Source organism: Lampris incognitus, chromosome 1, assembly GCF_029633865.1.
Source record: "Lampris incognitus isolate fLamInc1 chromosome 1, fLamInc1.hap2, whole genome shotgun sequence".
Taxonomy (NCBI): domain Eukaryota; kingdom Metazoa; phylum Chordata; class Actinopteri; order Lampriformes; family Lampridae; genus Lampris; species Lampris incognitus.
In genome coordinates this window covers 12,331,473-12,348,876 of record NC_079211.1, presented here as the reverse complement: position 1 = coordinate 12,348,876, position 17,404 = coordinate 12,331,473, and the positions used below count along the sequence as shown (strand labels likewise).

Below are 17,404 nucleotides of genomic sequence, written 5' to 3'. Positions count from 1 at the left end.
GTTATGTAACAGTGTCCTCTTGTGGCGAAATTTGGCATGCTGGATGGCTTTGAAAAATAAAAACTGGAAACGCTGAGCCTTGAGACTACCACATGCCTCCTATGATACAAGTGGAGTCGCCAGCCGCTTCTTTTCACCTGACAGTGAGGAGTTTCGCAAGGGGGACGTAGCACATGGGAGGATCACACTATTCCCCTCAGTTCTCCCTCCCCCCGAAGAGGTGCCCCAACCGACCAGAGGGGGCGCTAGTGCAGCGACTAGGACACATACCCACATCCCGCTTCCCACCCGCAGACACAGGGAATTGTTTCTGTAGGGATGCCCCGACCAAGCCGGAGGCGACCCCCGTGTTGGTAGGCAACAGAATAGACCACTACGCTACCCAGATGCCCCTGCTCTTTTCACTTTTTAGGATTCCTCTCATGCATTCCAAGACTGTTTGAGGCGGATTTTAATGGGTTTTGAAGCTGCATTATCAGAATCACATTTACTGCCAAGTAAAAGAACACCGGTTCAGAGTCGAACAGGAGACCTGGCACTGGGTGGCAGGAGCTGTATTTACAAAAAGTTAAATGAGAATTTCAAGAAGTTATTTACAGAGTAAGAGTTATTTACAGGGCAGTGCGGGCATCCATATATAGCAAGCACATTAGGGAAGATAAAATTGGGTGGCAGTAATTAATAAATCACTCGCACTTGTTAGCTTAGCATTAGCGTCAGTCACCCCTAACATCTACTGTGCTCTTGTAGCCTAGGGAAGCAAGAGACACCATGTTTGCAAAATAACCCTTAAGATTTCACTGACATGTTTAAATGTGTAATAAAGTCATCATGTCCTTAATACTGACATCACTCGGTATATGTTGAGAGCAGAATTTGGCCAACAGAATCAAAATACCCTACTAATTTTCTCCATAGGCGAAAAATGGATGGATGTGGATGTAGCCTGAGAAAGCCCAAAATGATGATGATGCTCTAGAGGTCTACTGACTGTATATAACCCCTTCCTCCCCTGATACATACCTGACTACTCCTTCATCCTCATCCTCCCAACTGCCAGCAGCCAGCTTTCCCAATCTGTCTTTTCCTCCTCCCTTCCTTGAAAGTCTCAGCAGTTGGAATGACTCTATCTACGAACATCTCTAGCGCGACTAGCATTTTAATGTGGCTCAGCCATCACTGTTTCCCACTACCTGTCCAGGGTTATTCTGGAACAAAAGTCTCTGTTAAGGACATTGGACTGTGCTGTGTGCTCCAAAGCAGCAGTTTAGGCTGCCTATTGCCACAGACCGGGTGTTGTTGATGTTCAGAGCACGAGTTTCCACAAAACTGTCATGGACAAATGGCGCGTGTGTGTGTTCTGTTGGTTTCCTGGGTTGAGAGAGGTGGTTTAGTCAGTGGTATGTACTTTCAAGGTGGGAGTATCCCGCCACACCACCAGCCTCCCACCCCCCACTCTTGTGTCTCTCTCTCTCTCTCTCTCTCTCTCTCTCTCTCTCTCTCTCTCTCTCTCTCTCTCTCTCTCTCTCTCTCTCTCTCTCTCTCTCTCTCTCTCTCTCTCTCTCTCTCTCTCTCTCTCTCTCTCTCACTCACTCCCTTTCCGTCCTTCCCCCATAACCCCTCCTGTCTCTCTCTTTCTCTCACCCTCTGTCTGTTTCTCGCAGCTCATTGTCCTGACCTGGTCTACCACCTCTCTGCTTGTCTCACCTAATTTGCTTCATCCTTGTTATCGTATCTGTCCTTTTCTTCTTCGCCTTTCACCCTTCACCGCCTCCATCCTCTCCCTTTCCTTGCTTCCCATGTCATATCATCATCTCGCCCCTTTCTCTCCTCCTTCCTTTCACTCGTTCACCCCACTCCTGACCTCTCCTTTCCTCTCTCTCTCTCCATCCTCTTCCAGGGTTGCCATGGCGACGGCTTCCTCCCAGGTACTGATTCCTGACGTCAACTTAAACGAGGCGTTTGACAACTTTGCCCTGGACTTCTCCAGAGAGAAGAAGATTCTGGAAGGGCTAGATTACCTAACGGGTAAGAAACCAGTCTTTCATTCTGCTGGGTTAGCATGGAACAACAATATATGGCAGAGAATCGTGAGACCACTATATTGGCGTTTTTTAGTTTAGTTTTTTTTTTTTTTTTGCAACAATCATTTTGAAAAACAGTCTCAAGAAGAGACATGATAATAGCTACGGCGAGTGAGTGCAAGTTGGGATTTCAGCCAAAAGCTACTACTACTACTACTTTTGGCTGCTCCTGTTAGGGGTCGCCACAGCGGATCATCCGTTTCCATCTCTTCTTGTCCTCTGCATCTTTCTCTGTCACACCAGCCACCTGCATGTCCTCCCTCACCACATCCATAAACCTCCTCGTTGACCTTCCTCTTCTCCTCTTCCCTGGCAGCTCCATATTCAGCATCCTTCTCCCAATATACCCAGCATCTCTCCTCCACACATGTCCAAACCATCTCAAACTTGCCTCTCTTGCTTTGTCTCCAAACCGTCCAACCTGATCTGTCCCTCTAATATACTCGTTCCTAATCATGTCCTTCTTCGTCACTCCCAATGAAAATCTCATCATCTTCAACTCTGCCACCTCCAGCTCCACCTCCTGACTTTTCATCAGTGCCACTGTCTCCAGACCATATAACATAGCTGGTCTCACTACCATCTTGTAAACCTTCCCTTTAACTCTTGCTGGTACCCTTCTGTCACAAATCACTCATGATACTCTTCTCCACCCACTCCACCCTGCCTGCACTCTCTTCTTCACCTCTCTTCTGCACTCCCTGTTACTTTGGACAGCTGACCCCAAGTATTTAAACTCATATGTCTTCGTCACATCTACTCCCTGCATCCTCACCATTCCACTGTCCTCCCTCTCATTCACATATAGGTATTCCGTCTTGCTCCTACTGACTTTCATTCCTCTTCTCTCCGGTGCATACCTCCGCCCCATTTGGTTTAGATATCCAGTAAAAAGGGAGTCAATGTCTCTATGTGGGTGTAAAAAAACAGTGTTTGTTCTGCGGTCAGAAGTGCCAGTGAGCTTGTAGAGTTCAAAGTAAAACACCAAAATATGAAAGTCGTTCTGGACGTTTAGCTGTTTGTACAGAGATTATTCATTTATGTATGCAGGCTATAAAGTAGAAAAACAAATGCATCTTTGATAGGTCGTGTTTACCCAAGATATCCAAAGGAGCATTTGCTCTAGCTTTAACCTAGCTCTTGTTTTTGCTGCGCCACGGGGACTTTTCTGTGGTTTCCAGGTTGAGCTGTAGAACGGGTCACTTGGCGACTCTTTCAAGGACCGATGATGTGCTGACGGTCTTTTGAATCATTAATGTCACCGATGTTGTAGCAGAGAGGATGCTGTGCTTCTGTTAAGTCATTGCTGTTTTAGTTCTTCTTCTTGTTTGTTTTTTTTGGGGGGGGGGTTGGTCTTTTTTACTTGTGTTCCCTTAAGGAAGCTCAATAAAAATTTAATTAAATACAAAAAGAAAAACAGTCTCAGGAAGAGACCTGATAATAGCGACGGCGAATGAGTGCAAGTTGGGTTTTAAACCAAAAGCGCTTGCGCTTGTAGTAAAAAGGGAGTCGGTGTCTCTACGCGGGTGTAAACAATGTTTGATCCGCGGTTAGACGTGCCAGCGAGCTTGGAAAGTTCACTGACCCCTGCTCGTGTGGAGGAGGACGCCAAGAAAAACACACAAAAAAAATAAAGCAGTTTGTGCGAAGCCATGGTTAGTGAGAAAGTGATGGGCGTGCTCACACACAAAATGCCGGGCAGTTCACAGTCGTCGCTAGTTAGCAAGCTAGCAGGTGGTGGGGGGGGTGGGGGGGTAAAGGGAGAGATGGCTGGGGGTATGTGGGAACAGACAGCTGGCACGGCAGCAAGAAAATGCCCCACCAGTCAGGGTTTAGATCGACGGTGAAACATCCACAGTGGGCCGCGGTCCAGACTAGGAACACTTCGGGTCGAGCGGAACAGCGGAGCCAGTGGGAAGAATCACTGGGGGGGGGGGGGGGCAGGCAGGCACGGGGCAGCCATGTTCACTGTGTTCACCTGCTCGTCTCATTGGTGTCTCAGCGTGTTCACCCTGAGAACAGCTTCTTGATTTTGTGTTTGCCGAACAGTTGAATCAAGCCCTCAGCGTCTTAAGACTTTGGCATTGTTGTCCTGATTTGGTTCTTGATTCAACAGCATCAGTTTATGACACCATGGGATGAGACTGTGCTTAATCGATGAGATATAAAACTGAGGGTTTCTATCATTCCTTAAGTGGGTTTTACAACCCAACTGAGAAATGTATACCAGCCAGCAGCTTAAAGCATCTGTGTGCCTTCTGAGTCCTGTGTTATTCCTACAACAGTTCAAAAGCTTTATTCCATGTCGACATTTCCATTACTCTAATATTCTGAAGCGACTTTTTGCTGATTCCACGCTGCTACAGGGCTCCAGTGTATTTGCAAATGTACTTTAAACCTCTCAGAAGCCCACAGAGCCCACCAGATGTAATCTCAAAGTGACTCTTTCCTCATCCAGAATTAGCTCCATAATAAGACACTGAACTCACGCACACTGAGGACGTCTTAAACGTGTCCTGGTTCTGTAAAGCCCGTCGGAGTTGTTGGTACCGAGTGAGGCTCATGCTTTTCTGTCTCTCATGTGCAGCGCCAAACCCGCCGTCTATAAGAGATGAGCTCTGCACGGCCTCCCACGACACCATAACTGTCCACTGGACGTCAGAAGACGAGTTCAGCGTCACCTCCTACGAGCTGCAGTACACCATCTACACGGGCCAGACCAATTTCATAAGTGAGTCACCACACACACACACACACGCACACACACACACACATACACACACACACACACACACACACACACACACACACATACAGGCATTTATACAGGGATACAGGTCTTTAGATGCAAATCAAAATCAAATTTGTCAAATGCACTGTAACATTCATGTGAACACATGACGTGAGTCCATTCAGTACCTGTGCACAGAAAGGACCAAATTCATCCGCAGGTCAGCACAACCTCCACACTACATACAAACCTACATACAGCCTACACAAGCAGCCGCTGTCACTGGAGCCAAATTGTCAGCAAGTCAAATCTCACACATACTTACACACACACATATTTGCACATGTATACCGATAATGACAGTATTGGGTATCAGCAACTTGATTCAATCACTCGCGCAATTGTACACACCTACACAAATGCTGCACATTAATGCAAGCCATATTCATCCGTAAGGATCTGTCATCTGAAACATGCATACACACACAAACGCACAAAACATGACATCAACCTCACCAACATCTACAGTTACACTGGAAATCCAAAAGGACCCGTCCGATACCGATTCCTTCCAGATCAATTACATTTTACATAACGTGTGTGTGTGTGTGTATGTATGTTTGTGCATATATATGAGACACTGTTACATAACCCAGATTTTCTGTCCATCTCTGGTCTTGTTGTAATCCTTGTCAGTATTTATAGACAGACAGAGCTGAGCAATGAAAACGTCTCAATACAGAAATATAGGACATGTTTTTCAGGGGGGGAAATGTGTCTAAAGGCAAAATAGTGACAATTCTGTAGAGAAGACTAACAAGGTTGTGAAATCCACATCATTCTTCCCTCCAGAAGCATCGTTTCTCTCCTCAAGATAGCTGTTTTTATCTGCTGTGCTTGTCTGGCTGTCTAATACGGCCCTGTGTCGCTCTCATTTGTGGCTCTGTATATCTCGGGGGTTAGAGAATGGCACCGAGTTTGCAGAGGTAGGAGGATGTCATTCCTATTCATGCTAAAAATGAACTCCATTCAGTGGCGTTGCGGTGTAACAACAAAAATCATATTGCTTTATTTTGCTGAATATTACCACGGGGTATGTGATTTGATTGGGCTTCATGATGATACAGACTTTCTTCAGGATCTCTTCTGTGATGCTCAAAAGGTTGTTCAAAAGCCACGAGTGGAGCGGATGACATGTCACATTTCATATTCGCTCATTTTAGAATAAACCTGTTTATAATGACTTGCTGGCCAGGCATCCTGCACAGCACCCAAGCAGCTTGAAAACAAACCCGTCTGAAAAAACATCCCATGTAACCAAACAGAGTAAACCGCCTGTCTGTACCATTTGCAAATTGCACTTTAATTATTCCTGCGATTCTTCATGGCTGTTGGATAAAAGTGTCCACCAATGAGTGTGTCTGACCATTAGTGGGATTTCTTACCTATTAAGAAGCCACTTTCAGGATATGCACGGTAATGCACGGTGCAATCCATGTGGGTAATTACCGTTGCTGTGTGGTTTCATGATATGCATGTCCGTATTTTCTCTTGAACTAGTCAAGGGATGATCCAGTCACCGCTTTCATCCCCTAAGCTTTTATGTATAACCCATAATGACCATAGCCAGTTCTGAGTTTTTTACATGACCTACCTTTTCCTTCAGGTTATGGAGATGTGTTAGTTCCACAGTCCCTCTGACCATCTGTATTCATGTTTTTAGATGGTTGAAAACGTTTTTTGGGGTGGTTTGTAGCTGAGTGTGAAATGGCCGGGATGAGAGTCAGCACCTCCCAAGTCTGAGACCATGGTTCTCTACTGGAAAATGGTGGATTGCTCCCTCCAGGTTGGGGATGAGTTGTTGCCTCAAGTGAAGGAGTTCAAGTATCTCGGGGTCTTGTTCACGAGTGAGAGTTGGATGGAGCGGGAGATTGACAGGTGGATTGGTGCAGCATCAACAGTAATGCGGACGTTGTACTGGACCGTTGTGGTGAAGAGGGAGCTGAGCCAGAAGGCAAAGCTCTCAATTTACCAGTCAGTCTTCTTTCCAACCCTCACCTGTTAGTTGCTTTGGGTAGTGACTGAAAGGGTGAGATCGCGGATACAAGCGGCTGAAATGAGATTCCTCCGTAGGGTGTCTGGGCTTAGCCTTAGAGATACGGTGAGGAGCTTGGACAACTGGAGGGAGCTCAGAGTAGAGCCGCTGTTCCGTCGCGTCGAAAGGAGCCAGTTGAGGTGGTTCGGCGTCTGATTAGGATGCCTCCTGGGCGCCTTCCTTTGGAGATTTTCCAGGCAAGTCCAACTGGGAGGAGACCCTGGGGTACACCCAGAACTCGCCGGAGGGACTACATGTCCAATCTGGCCTGGGAATGCCTTGGGATCCCCCAGGAGGAGCTGGAGGATGTTTCTGGGGAGAGGGACGTCTGGAGTGCCCTACTTAGCTTGCTGCCACCACGACCCGACCCCAGAGAAGCAGCTGAGGAGATGACAGATGAAAATGTTTTTGGGCAGACACAAGGAATAAGAAAAGACAGACAAAATTAACAGGATGCATCTCTGAATATGTGGGATGGATTGGACCCAACCTGGAGGAGGAAGAAATGGTGTTTTCTGTCTGATCACATTTCTGGTAATCAAAGAGATGAAGAATGAGGCAGATACTGTGGCAGTGTATTGAGGTTCATGGATAAGTTGGGGGTTATGGCTTACAATTGCCAATATCGTACCAAATTCCTCCCAGGCCAAAAGAGTTATCATACAGAGTAAAAATTTGCATTTTTGTGTTGCGTTGCTTTGTAAGTAAACAAATTTGTTGTGGCTACACGTGAAGTGACGGGTCATGATAGTTGCAGCTTCATGTTGGTTAGTAGTCAAAGAGCTTTTGCTGAATCTCCGTGATGGTTACGGCCACCTTTGGCAGTAAATCTGTGTTTTACTCATTAAAACGTTTATTTTTTTGACTAAACATCATGTAACTATGCTGACAGTTTAGCAGGTATCCAGTTTCCTATATGAAAGCTGCTTGATGGCATCATGTTCACCCATTATGCTCGAACATGTCAAGAAAAGCATGGTTAGCAGAGAAGAGCGAAATTAAACAGATGCTAGAAAGGTGGCAATGTGAAGTGGATGAAATGAAGTGGAGTGAAAAGATGTAGCTGGGTGGATGGAATCAGTGCTGTGGAGGAGGACAGCAACAGGAGAACAGGTGAGAAACAGAGTGGATAATGGTTACCAGGGCACAGTGCAGCAGAAAAGTGCCACCTGCTAATATGAGCAGGCTATGATTACTGCACACACAAACACACACACACACGGCATTGTGAATACACATATACTCAAACATCCCTTTTCGCATACATACATACGGGTGCACACACACACACACACACACACACACACACACACACACACACTCTTTCTGTCAAAACCTTGTGCCGCTTCCCCTCCTCTCCTCGCCACTCATTTCCCCTTCTCTTTGATCCTTTCATCGTCCCCTCTGCGCTTCTCGCCATATCCTGACATTTCTTCATCTAACTACCCGGGCAGCTGAAGTGCTCCAGCCATTTGAAACTGCAGGATACATTTCAGCTGTGATAGACCGAGTGGCCCAGACACTCAGCGGTGCCCTGCCACGGCGTCCTTGGACATTCACGGAAGCGAGAGAGAGAAACCCATTTAGCCTGTCATGCCACTTGAGTTTTTACTATTGCGTTTTCACTGCCTCTCCGAGTGGCTAAACGCCCCACTTGAGTGCCATCGCATCTCTCTCTCTCTCTCTCTCTGCCCCTAACCTCGGGCTTGAACACCGGCTCTCCCACGAGATGAGGGGGGAGGGGTGGGGGGGGGGGGGCTATGAAGCCTTGCCAGTACCACTGTTGCAGGATCACCCAGGCACAGCGGTGGAAATGGAGCAAACCGTTGTGTGGGTAGACAGAGAGCAGAGGGGGTGCAAGTGAAACCAGGTGCCTGGGGGAGTTGTAAGCAATGTCTGATGTCGGTGTCCAAATATCGCTGTGACTGTCAGATACAGCTGTCTTGCACTGTGAATGTGTGGCTGCCTTTGCTGCTCCTGGTCATTTGAAGATGGAGACAGACTGCTGGTCTGTCGACCAGACGTACTGTCTGTCTAGCTCTCTGCCAGACCAGTTACACATCCATCTGTTCATCCATCCATCCAGAAATACTGTACATACGTACATGCATGCATATCCGTGCATGTATTGTACACATACTCGGGAATCAAGAACCATTTATTTGTTATTTCGTTTCATGTACACAAGTACAAGTAGTATAAGTACATGTACATGAAGTATCGTTTCCCCCCAGCCCACAGCAGTGCAACACAAAGACAAAAACACATATCTAAAAACTACAAGAACACATATATCATACTGCAAAAAAAAAAAAACACTGTCCAAGAGAACGAACGCCAGGATGACTGTCGGAACTGCCGGTCTACATGGGCTAGCAGTTAGCTTAGCCTGCCCTGCCTTTGCATCCTGCTAGACCACCCTTAGTGTTTCCTCCTTGGGCACAGCTCCAGCCAGGACCATGGTCCCTTGGCCCACCGGACGCAGCAGACCAGGCTCCCCCAGCCAGACACCTTCGACACACCTCCCTGCACTCCACACGACGACACCAAATCACAGTCAACACCAGGATGACTGTCGGAACTGCCAGTCTGCATGGGCTAGCAATTAGCTTAGCCTGCCCCGCTTCTGCATCCTGTCAGACCGCCCTCGGTGTTTCCTCTTCGGGTACAGCTCCGGGCAGGGCCGTGGTCCCTGGGCCCACACAACGCAACAGACCAAGCTCTCCCAGCCATCAAACGAAGACACAGTCAAACGAAGACACAAAAAACATAGACGCAGATGTGGACAAAGACACTGCATGGACTGTACTGGGTGAGGCCGCCGCAAACGAAACTTCATGCCATCTTCCCACACCGGTACTAGGTGAGGCTGCTGCAAACGTGAATTTGCGCCGCCATCTTCCCAGTGCTGTACTACTCCTACTGTACAAACATGCATACATACTACCTAGTACATGTTATCAGCACTTGCATCCATACATGCATGACTGCATATATATATATATATATATATATATATATATATATATATATATATATATATGACCTTTAAGATTTTCATTGAATCTTTCCTTTATATTGTCGAGCTCACCTCTCATCAAGTGACAAAATATCCCAGTTTACTCTCTCACTGGAAAGGATGACTACTCTTCTATGCAATCCTGAAGGCATTCACCAATGTCATCAGGAGACAGAGACACATTTATTACCATCAGTCAGCTTTTGTTTAGTGGCGCTGAGGCCTGCATGGAAGATGGTGAATGGAGTGAATTGAAAGAGACAGACAGAGGGAGAGACAAAGCAAGTGTATGTGTGTGTGTGTGGGGGGGGGGGGCGTTAAAAAGCACAATGTAGCATGATTCAGTGAAAATTATCGATTGATCCAGAGAGAGAAAGAGAAATACACAACTTCCACTTAAGTAATGGCCAGTGGCAACTTGCTCACTTTCTTTCTGATCCTGTTTCTATAGATTTAGTTTTACATCAAGATGTATTACTGATGGAAACACAATGTTTATATAACCACATTAATCACACGCCCTTTTTTGTCAAGGCTTCATCAGTATCTCATTACTGATGCAACATTAGCGGATATTGATAGACCTTGGGTGAAAATCCACAACATACCTTTCTGCTTTTGTTCCAATCCTGTGCTCAAATGCACTGTATATGTATTTATCCCCCCGCCCCCTTTTCCTCCCCACTTGTATCCGACCAATTACCCCATTCTTCCGAGCCATCCCAGTCGCTTCTCCACCCTCTCTGCCGATCTGGGAAGGGCTGCAGACTACCACACGCCTCCTACGATACATGTGGAGTCGCCAACTGCTTTTTTTCACCAGACAGTGAGGAGTTACGCCAGGGGGATGTAGCATGTGGGAGGATCAAGCTATTCCCCCCAGTCCCCCCCCCCCAAACAGGCGCCCCGACCGACCACAGGAGGTGCTAGTGCAGTGACCAGGACACATAACCACACCCGGCTTGCCACCCGCAGACACGGCCAGTTGTGTCTGTAGGGATGCCCAGTCAAGCCGGAGGTAACATGGAGATTTGAACCGCCGATCCCTGCGTTTGTAGGCAACAGAATAGACCACCATGCCACCCAGACATCATATGCATTTATGTCATCATCATCATCATCCTTCAACCGCATTCGAGCATTCACAACATCACGCCAGTATTCTCTGTTTCCCATTTGATGTGGTAGGTCTTGAACATTTATTTGAGTGTCTCTTGAAATACAGTCTATGTAGTTGAAAGGTCGCCTTCCTCTGTTAGGACATGGGAGACGCATACGAGTAATGTCGGATATAATCTGATCCTTTGCTCTATAGCAATGTCTTGCAAAACGTGCTCTCCTCTGTGCAACCGTGGTTGAGATAGGTGGTGTATCACCGTCATTCAAATGCATTGAATAAACTTCACTAAAGTTAAACATTCCCTCAGAAAAATGAATTGAGGAGCAGCCATGCTACAGCGTGAATTAAAGGCATATTGACTTTTCTAGAACAAACCCAGAAAAGAGAAGACACCAATGTTACAAACTGTTATAGCATTGCAGCTGTCTTTCTTCCTGTCCCACATCCAGACTGACCTTGTTTCATGTTGAGATGTGTTGTCCCCTTCACTCCCACTGCTGGTGTTGCCTCGCTATCATCTAGATAGAGATTATTAGCTATCAGTTAGCCTCGGCACTACCCACAGTAGGGTTTGGGAGATGGCTAGTCTCACTTATTCCATGTTGCATGAGTGATTTTCCCTTTTTCTCGGGTTTTGTCAAGGATGCCCATTCACCCCCCTGCTGATTGACTGGTCAGTTTAAGCATCCTACAAAGAGGATTATCCCCCACCTTAAAAGCTTTGGCCCATTTTTCCCAATTTCTAACAAAGCCATCCATTTTTTGTTTTTGGGAAAGCCCTCATCGCGCCATGTTAGCAATACCTGCTCTCACTGAACCCAACTGTTATCTTTCATGTCTATTTATAAACTCGGCCTGTGGTGCAGTATTAAGATGATTATCGCAGATGAAAAACAGGTTCTCCAGTGGAGGTTTGGACCACCCATTGCTTGCTGAAATCTCTCCCTATCTTGTCAGGTAATCTCTCTATCCTGACAGAACTATTCTTTACAGTGCGATTTGCTTCATCCACGTGGCACAAGATAGTGTTTCACACTTTGCAGAAATCAAGTCGGACCACATTACACAAAGGAATAAAAATGCACCTACGGATGAACACGGGCAAAGATGATGGCACATTTTGTGTCTTCCACACCTGCTCTACCGGTCGTAGACATCCAGACACGGTGTCTGTGTCCCCTGTACAAATCAACACAGACAAACCGAAGCATGCACATACACACAAGCACCAGCACCTCTCCAGTGCATCATCATAGACAGACCCAAAAACAGCCTTCCTTTCCCATGATGCATCATGTTTCTCTTCCCCTCTGATCTGTCCGCAGTCACAGCCTGGGCCAGAGAAGCACAGACATGAACACAGACACACACACATTCATACATACATATATTCGCTATTCCCGAAAAGTGAGACAGTCTGCTGTGTTTCCTCTCAGCTTTCCATTCCTCTCTGTCTCTCAACTTCTCTCTTCTCTCTGTAATGACACATTCACTCACCCTCTTATCCACTCCACTTTGAAGTCACAGTATGAGCCCAACCAGTGGGGCCAGTGTCAGAAAGCCCCTTCTCAATGCAATAAGGAGCGACACCGCAATACTGTGTTCTGGCCTAATTTGATCCATCAGAACAAGAGGAGCAGTGTGGAGACCAGAAAACATGAACGATGGAGTGCAATGCGAGGTCCCTTCCTCCTGACTTTTCTGTGTCGCTCTTTGAAAAGTCGCATAACACGTACCCTCAATGGTGCCTGCAAAATGTGGCTAAAACGACAGGTAGGAGGAATAATTTTCTAGAGAAGCTGTCACGTTTCCAATGCATATTTGCATTTTGCGAGCGATAGCGCTTCAGTGTCAATATTGGAGGAACATTTGTATCCCTAAGCTGAAAATGAAATGGGGATAAATTGCATCCACCAGCATCCCTCTATGCAAGATGAATCATGTGCACGTAAGGTGTAAAGGGGTCATTCTCTCTTTCTCGGTTTTATTCTTTACTTTTTCATTTTCTCTCATCTCTCTCTGGAAGATAGCCCCTTCACCATTTCCCTACTCTCAGAAAAGCTCATCGAGGTCACCGCGTATGTGAAGATGCAGCATTTGCTCCCGCTCTGAGAACCCCCCCTCCCCTCATCCATACTTAAAATCGCCTCACTTTTAAAGGCCTTATTTGCGTCCTGTGAAGTATTTATATTTACAAGCAGACTCTATGCTATTACTTATACATGCCGTTGCCATCTCATTCAATAATTCACCAAGTGTCCTTGCCAAAAGGGACAAGCCATGGCCCTTAGAGATCTCTCAGCACCCCCCCCCCAACCACCCACCCATCCACCAGAAGCACAGGGACCATTATGCAGGGAGGTGGGGTATGACAGCAAACAGTGCTGCAACTCTCAACTATTCATACCTACCTTGACCTTGTCTATAGTATTGCTAAGCAAGACTCTTTGCTCTTTTTTTTTTTCCCGGGGTCTTTTTTAAACATCTTCAGACTTTCTTTTACTTTTGAAGGGATGGAAGCAAAGGCAGAAAGCTAGCTCACATTTCAAAAGGGTTTCATATCATCTCTGGTTGTGAAAGCCTGTCGATGAAATGTTCCCTTATTATGTCATTTTCATTTCCGGTCCACTGAGACCCAGTCTGCAGAACATGCTACTAAAACTGCCACGGTTTGAGTGTGTTGAACCCAACATGGCTGCCTGTGTGCAGGCTAGCTCACTAGTGGCTGGTCTGGCAGGTTTTTGGTCCGTTGTGCAGTGTTGTTGCATGGGTAAGATAAAGCGTAGATAATTTTTCATGTTGTGGTGCTTTACTTTCATATGTAACTGCTACTAGAGTACAGTAAAGGTCAGATCCTTCCCTAAGGTCTTGACTTATACTTTGTTTTTTTCTATCCCTCCTGGGTGCAGCTGAGGGTATAAAAATGTGTTAGTTTTGAGGTGATTACAGAACAAATCCAATCATCTTTAATCTTTTGTGTAGGCACAGGCGTTTTAACTCCATGCGAAGTGACTCTGGATTGAAGCCTTCTCCGCAGGGTGTGCTGTTGATATTGCCCACATGTTTGCAGTGAAGCAATGTTAATACCTATCACAGTCATTTCCCCTCAGGCACTCAATACAGAGATTCCCATGTGATGCTGAGCAAATGCCTCGATCCTAACAGGCCACAGACTCAGACTAGCTAGCATACAAGACTGCCCCGGGCAAACACGCCATGCTAAGCCTGGTGAAAACATATAGGAATGGATTCATATGTACATATAAATGTTTCATAAGTCCCAGGAGGCCTTGCAATATTTAATTCTGTGGTGCTTATACTTAAAATGAATTACCTATGATCTTTCAAACAAAAGTGAAATAAAAGTTGCAATTGTCTGCTGTTTTGTTGATGGAAAGTGTCTGCTCTTTGTAATGCGAGATATATTTTTTGCCAGAGGTGTTTTTTTTGGGGTTTTTTTTTTTTTTTTTTTTGCCTCACCGGAAAAATTTATCAGACATAATGTGTAATCTGTACACGTCAGCACACCCTGCTTATACTCCTGTTGTGTGTGTCTTCTGCAGGTCTGTACAACTCAGCAGACAGCTGGATGATCGTGCCTAACATCAAGCAGAACCACTACACGGTGCATGGCCTGCAGAGCGGCACCCGATACATCTTCTTCGTCAAGGCAATCAACCAGGCAGGCAGCCGCAACAGCGAGCCAGCCCGCCTCAAAACAAACAGTAAGTACAGATCCACTTGGGAAAATGGCCCTGTAACATCCGTTTATTTCCTTATGCATAATGTACTGGTGGCTTGGCCTTTTTTTGGGGGTGGGGGGGGGTCCAAGTGATACAACTGCACATATGTTCTCTTCCATCTTTTTAGTTTGCATTTCTGCTTGTAATTTTGCAGGCTGTTTAAGATGAAACTTAAGTCTGTGAATGAGTGGTTAAGTAAATCAGTCACCGTTTTATTTAGACCTGATTAAAAAACCGATCCGGCTCTAGTTTGGCTGCCAAGTTCTTGTTGAGAGAATTGGAATGATAGTTCAGGATCCTAATTTTTCCCATAGGCTTTCTTTCTGATATTTTTGCGAAATGACTGAGACCGAGACTAAGATCCCCTAAAACCTCTTTTGCACCCAAGATATCTAAAGCAGATGTGGTCCGTGATGGGAAGCAGCAGAATTTAAGGTACCGTGCAGCGTTCGAAATTCCCCACGGCATCCACAGCAGTTGCTGCGGAAGCCCTCCCATTTAGCATTAATGTCCTTGTAAAAAGCACTAGTTGTAAAGGCAACGCTGCTGCTGTGCCCTTCGTAGCAGTTTTTTTCCCTCATTGTAACCAGTTTCAAGCCAATTTTCTGCTGTCTGTCTGCAAAAGTGCCCCCGCGTTCCTCCCATTTCATTTATGTCACTCGCAACCCCTGACCCTGTGCGCTCATTTACGATTGCCCAGGGCCACTGCTGGGTTGGCAAGCGGCGGTGTAGGGTGTAACGCGTGGTCTAACGTTACGTTAGCTAGCTAGCTAAGCAGCTCTAACAGGTGAGTTTGAAGATAATGTACATGCATAACGTTACCATATTCCAATCGATCATAACATTTGAATATATTAGGTCCATATTCTGGCACTTAAGAAATGGAAACGGATGATCCGCTGTGGCGACCCCTAACAGGAGCAGCCGAAAGTAGTAGTAGTAGATTCTGGTACTTAAGCCTAAATTCCTAATAAACTGATTACATGCTCCGAATAAACTCAGCCTCCGCAAATCTTCCTGTATAACGTTACCTCCTCCGAATGTGTTTTCCCGCTCTAATTCCCTTGCCTTAATGCTTTTGTTATGTCTCCAACTGCTATATGCTGCTAGCTAGCTAACCAAACTAGCAATTTATTGAGAAGTATTTAAAACGCAACAGACAGTTGCAAATACCACATAGCTACCATAATATGGTGTGTTTAAACGAATTGGTAAGAATAATTGGCCATGTATTTGTTTATTTTGCTGGAAGTTCATATCTTTCTGTTAGCCAATTTATCTAGCTATATCGCTAGCTAGCAAGCCTTCATCATGCCCAATGTTGATATGGCACCACTCTCCGTATCGGGAGGAGGAAAAAAACCCAAGTCCGTATAATAATTGAAATGTAGTCTGCCGGCATTAATAACGAATTCAAAAACAGCGAATTTTGAACCCTGGTGCCATGCATGGCAGCAGAGTCATTGTTCAGTAGTTGAATACACAAGAGAAGGAATTTACAAAAGGAGGATTTTAACCGATTCCATAGTCCAATTTAGAAAGTATGATGGACGGTGCTCTGCAGACACACGACAGCATTTTCAGTATTGTCGCCAATGTTAGAACTTAAAGCTCTGTTGTAAAGTAGCAAAGATCGTTATGTTGTCCTCGAGACATGATTCAGTCAGACAAGTCACTTACAGGGACGTATGAATTAAAGCTGTGTCATTGAAATGCAGCATATTTGAATCGGGCATCACAGCTCTGATTTCTGTCACTCCACGAGGGATCAGATGTCCAGTAAGGAAATACTACGGTACAAGAACAGTTTTTTCCCTTTTGCAGTTGGACTAATCAACAGGCCCCCAGCCCCCACTAACAGCCAATCTCCTACACATATACAGTATTGCAATTTGTATATAAAATTTGTACTTATAGTTGAGTTTTTATATCTTTTAGATCTCTCTCTCTCTCTCTCTATATATATATATACTTTGTTTTATTTTATTTAAGACCGTATTTTTCTTATATTTTCTAGGAGTTTTACTTGGCATCAACAACTCCAAGTAAAACTCCTAGAGCATGTAATGCACATGGCACGTAAAAAGTCATTTCTGATTCTGATTAGGGAGAGAGGCCTGCAAAATCCCCTATTGGTAAACCATGGATGCTGGGGAGGTGGTGGCATATGCAACCTCACATACAACCGTATAGTTCCCAATAATGTAAACTAATTTATGCAGTTATCTATTTAGTTTTATCTATAATTAGCATGCTTTCTAATTATTAATTTATCATTCGAGAGTCCCCCAATATGAAATGCATCAGGTAGCTTATCATTTTAAGATGGGCTACACAGATTTGAAATGGATGAGAGAATATCAACAAATTGCAATATGACTGAATTTATTTTTTCATCACGGGGATCGTCAGTTCGAATCCCTGTGTTACATCCGGCTTGGTCGGGCGTCCCTACAGAAACAATTGACCGTGTCTGCGGGTGGGAAGCCGGATGTGGGTGTGTGTCCTAGTCGCTGCACTAGCACCTCCTCTAGTCGGTCGGGGCGCCTGTTCAGGGGGGAATAGCGTGATCCTCCCACGCGCTACGTTCCCCTGGCGTAACTCCTCGCTGT

At 45.6% G+C, this 17,404-nt stretch overlaps 1 protein-coding gene across 1 annotated transcript in view; it reads left to right on the top strand.

Moving 5' to 3' along the window:
- Nucleotides 1–17,404, top strand: part of mid2 (midline 2) — a 181,243-nt gene that overhangs the window by 134,481 nt on the left and 29,358 nt on the right. Inside the window, exons 7-9 of the mRNA XM_056274541.1 lie at nt 1,901–2,028; nt 4,672–4,815; nt 14,613–14,774. Coding sequence (XP_056130516.1) covers nt 1,901–2,028; nt 4,672–4,815; nt 14,613–14,774 — 434 coding nt within the window. The remainder of the gene's footprint in view (nt 1–1,900; nt 2,029–4,671; nt 4,816–14,612; nt 14,775–17,404) is intronic.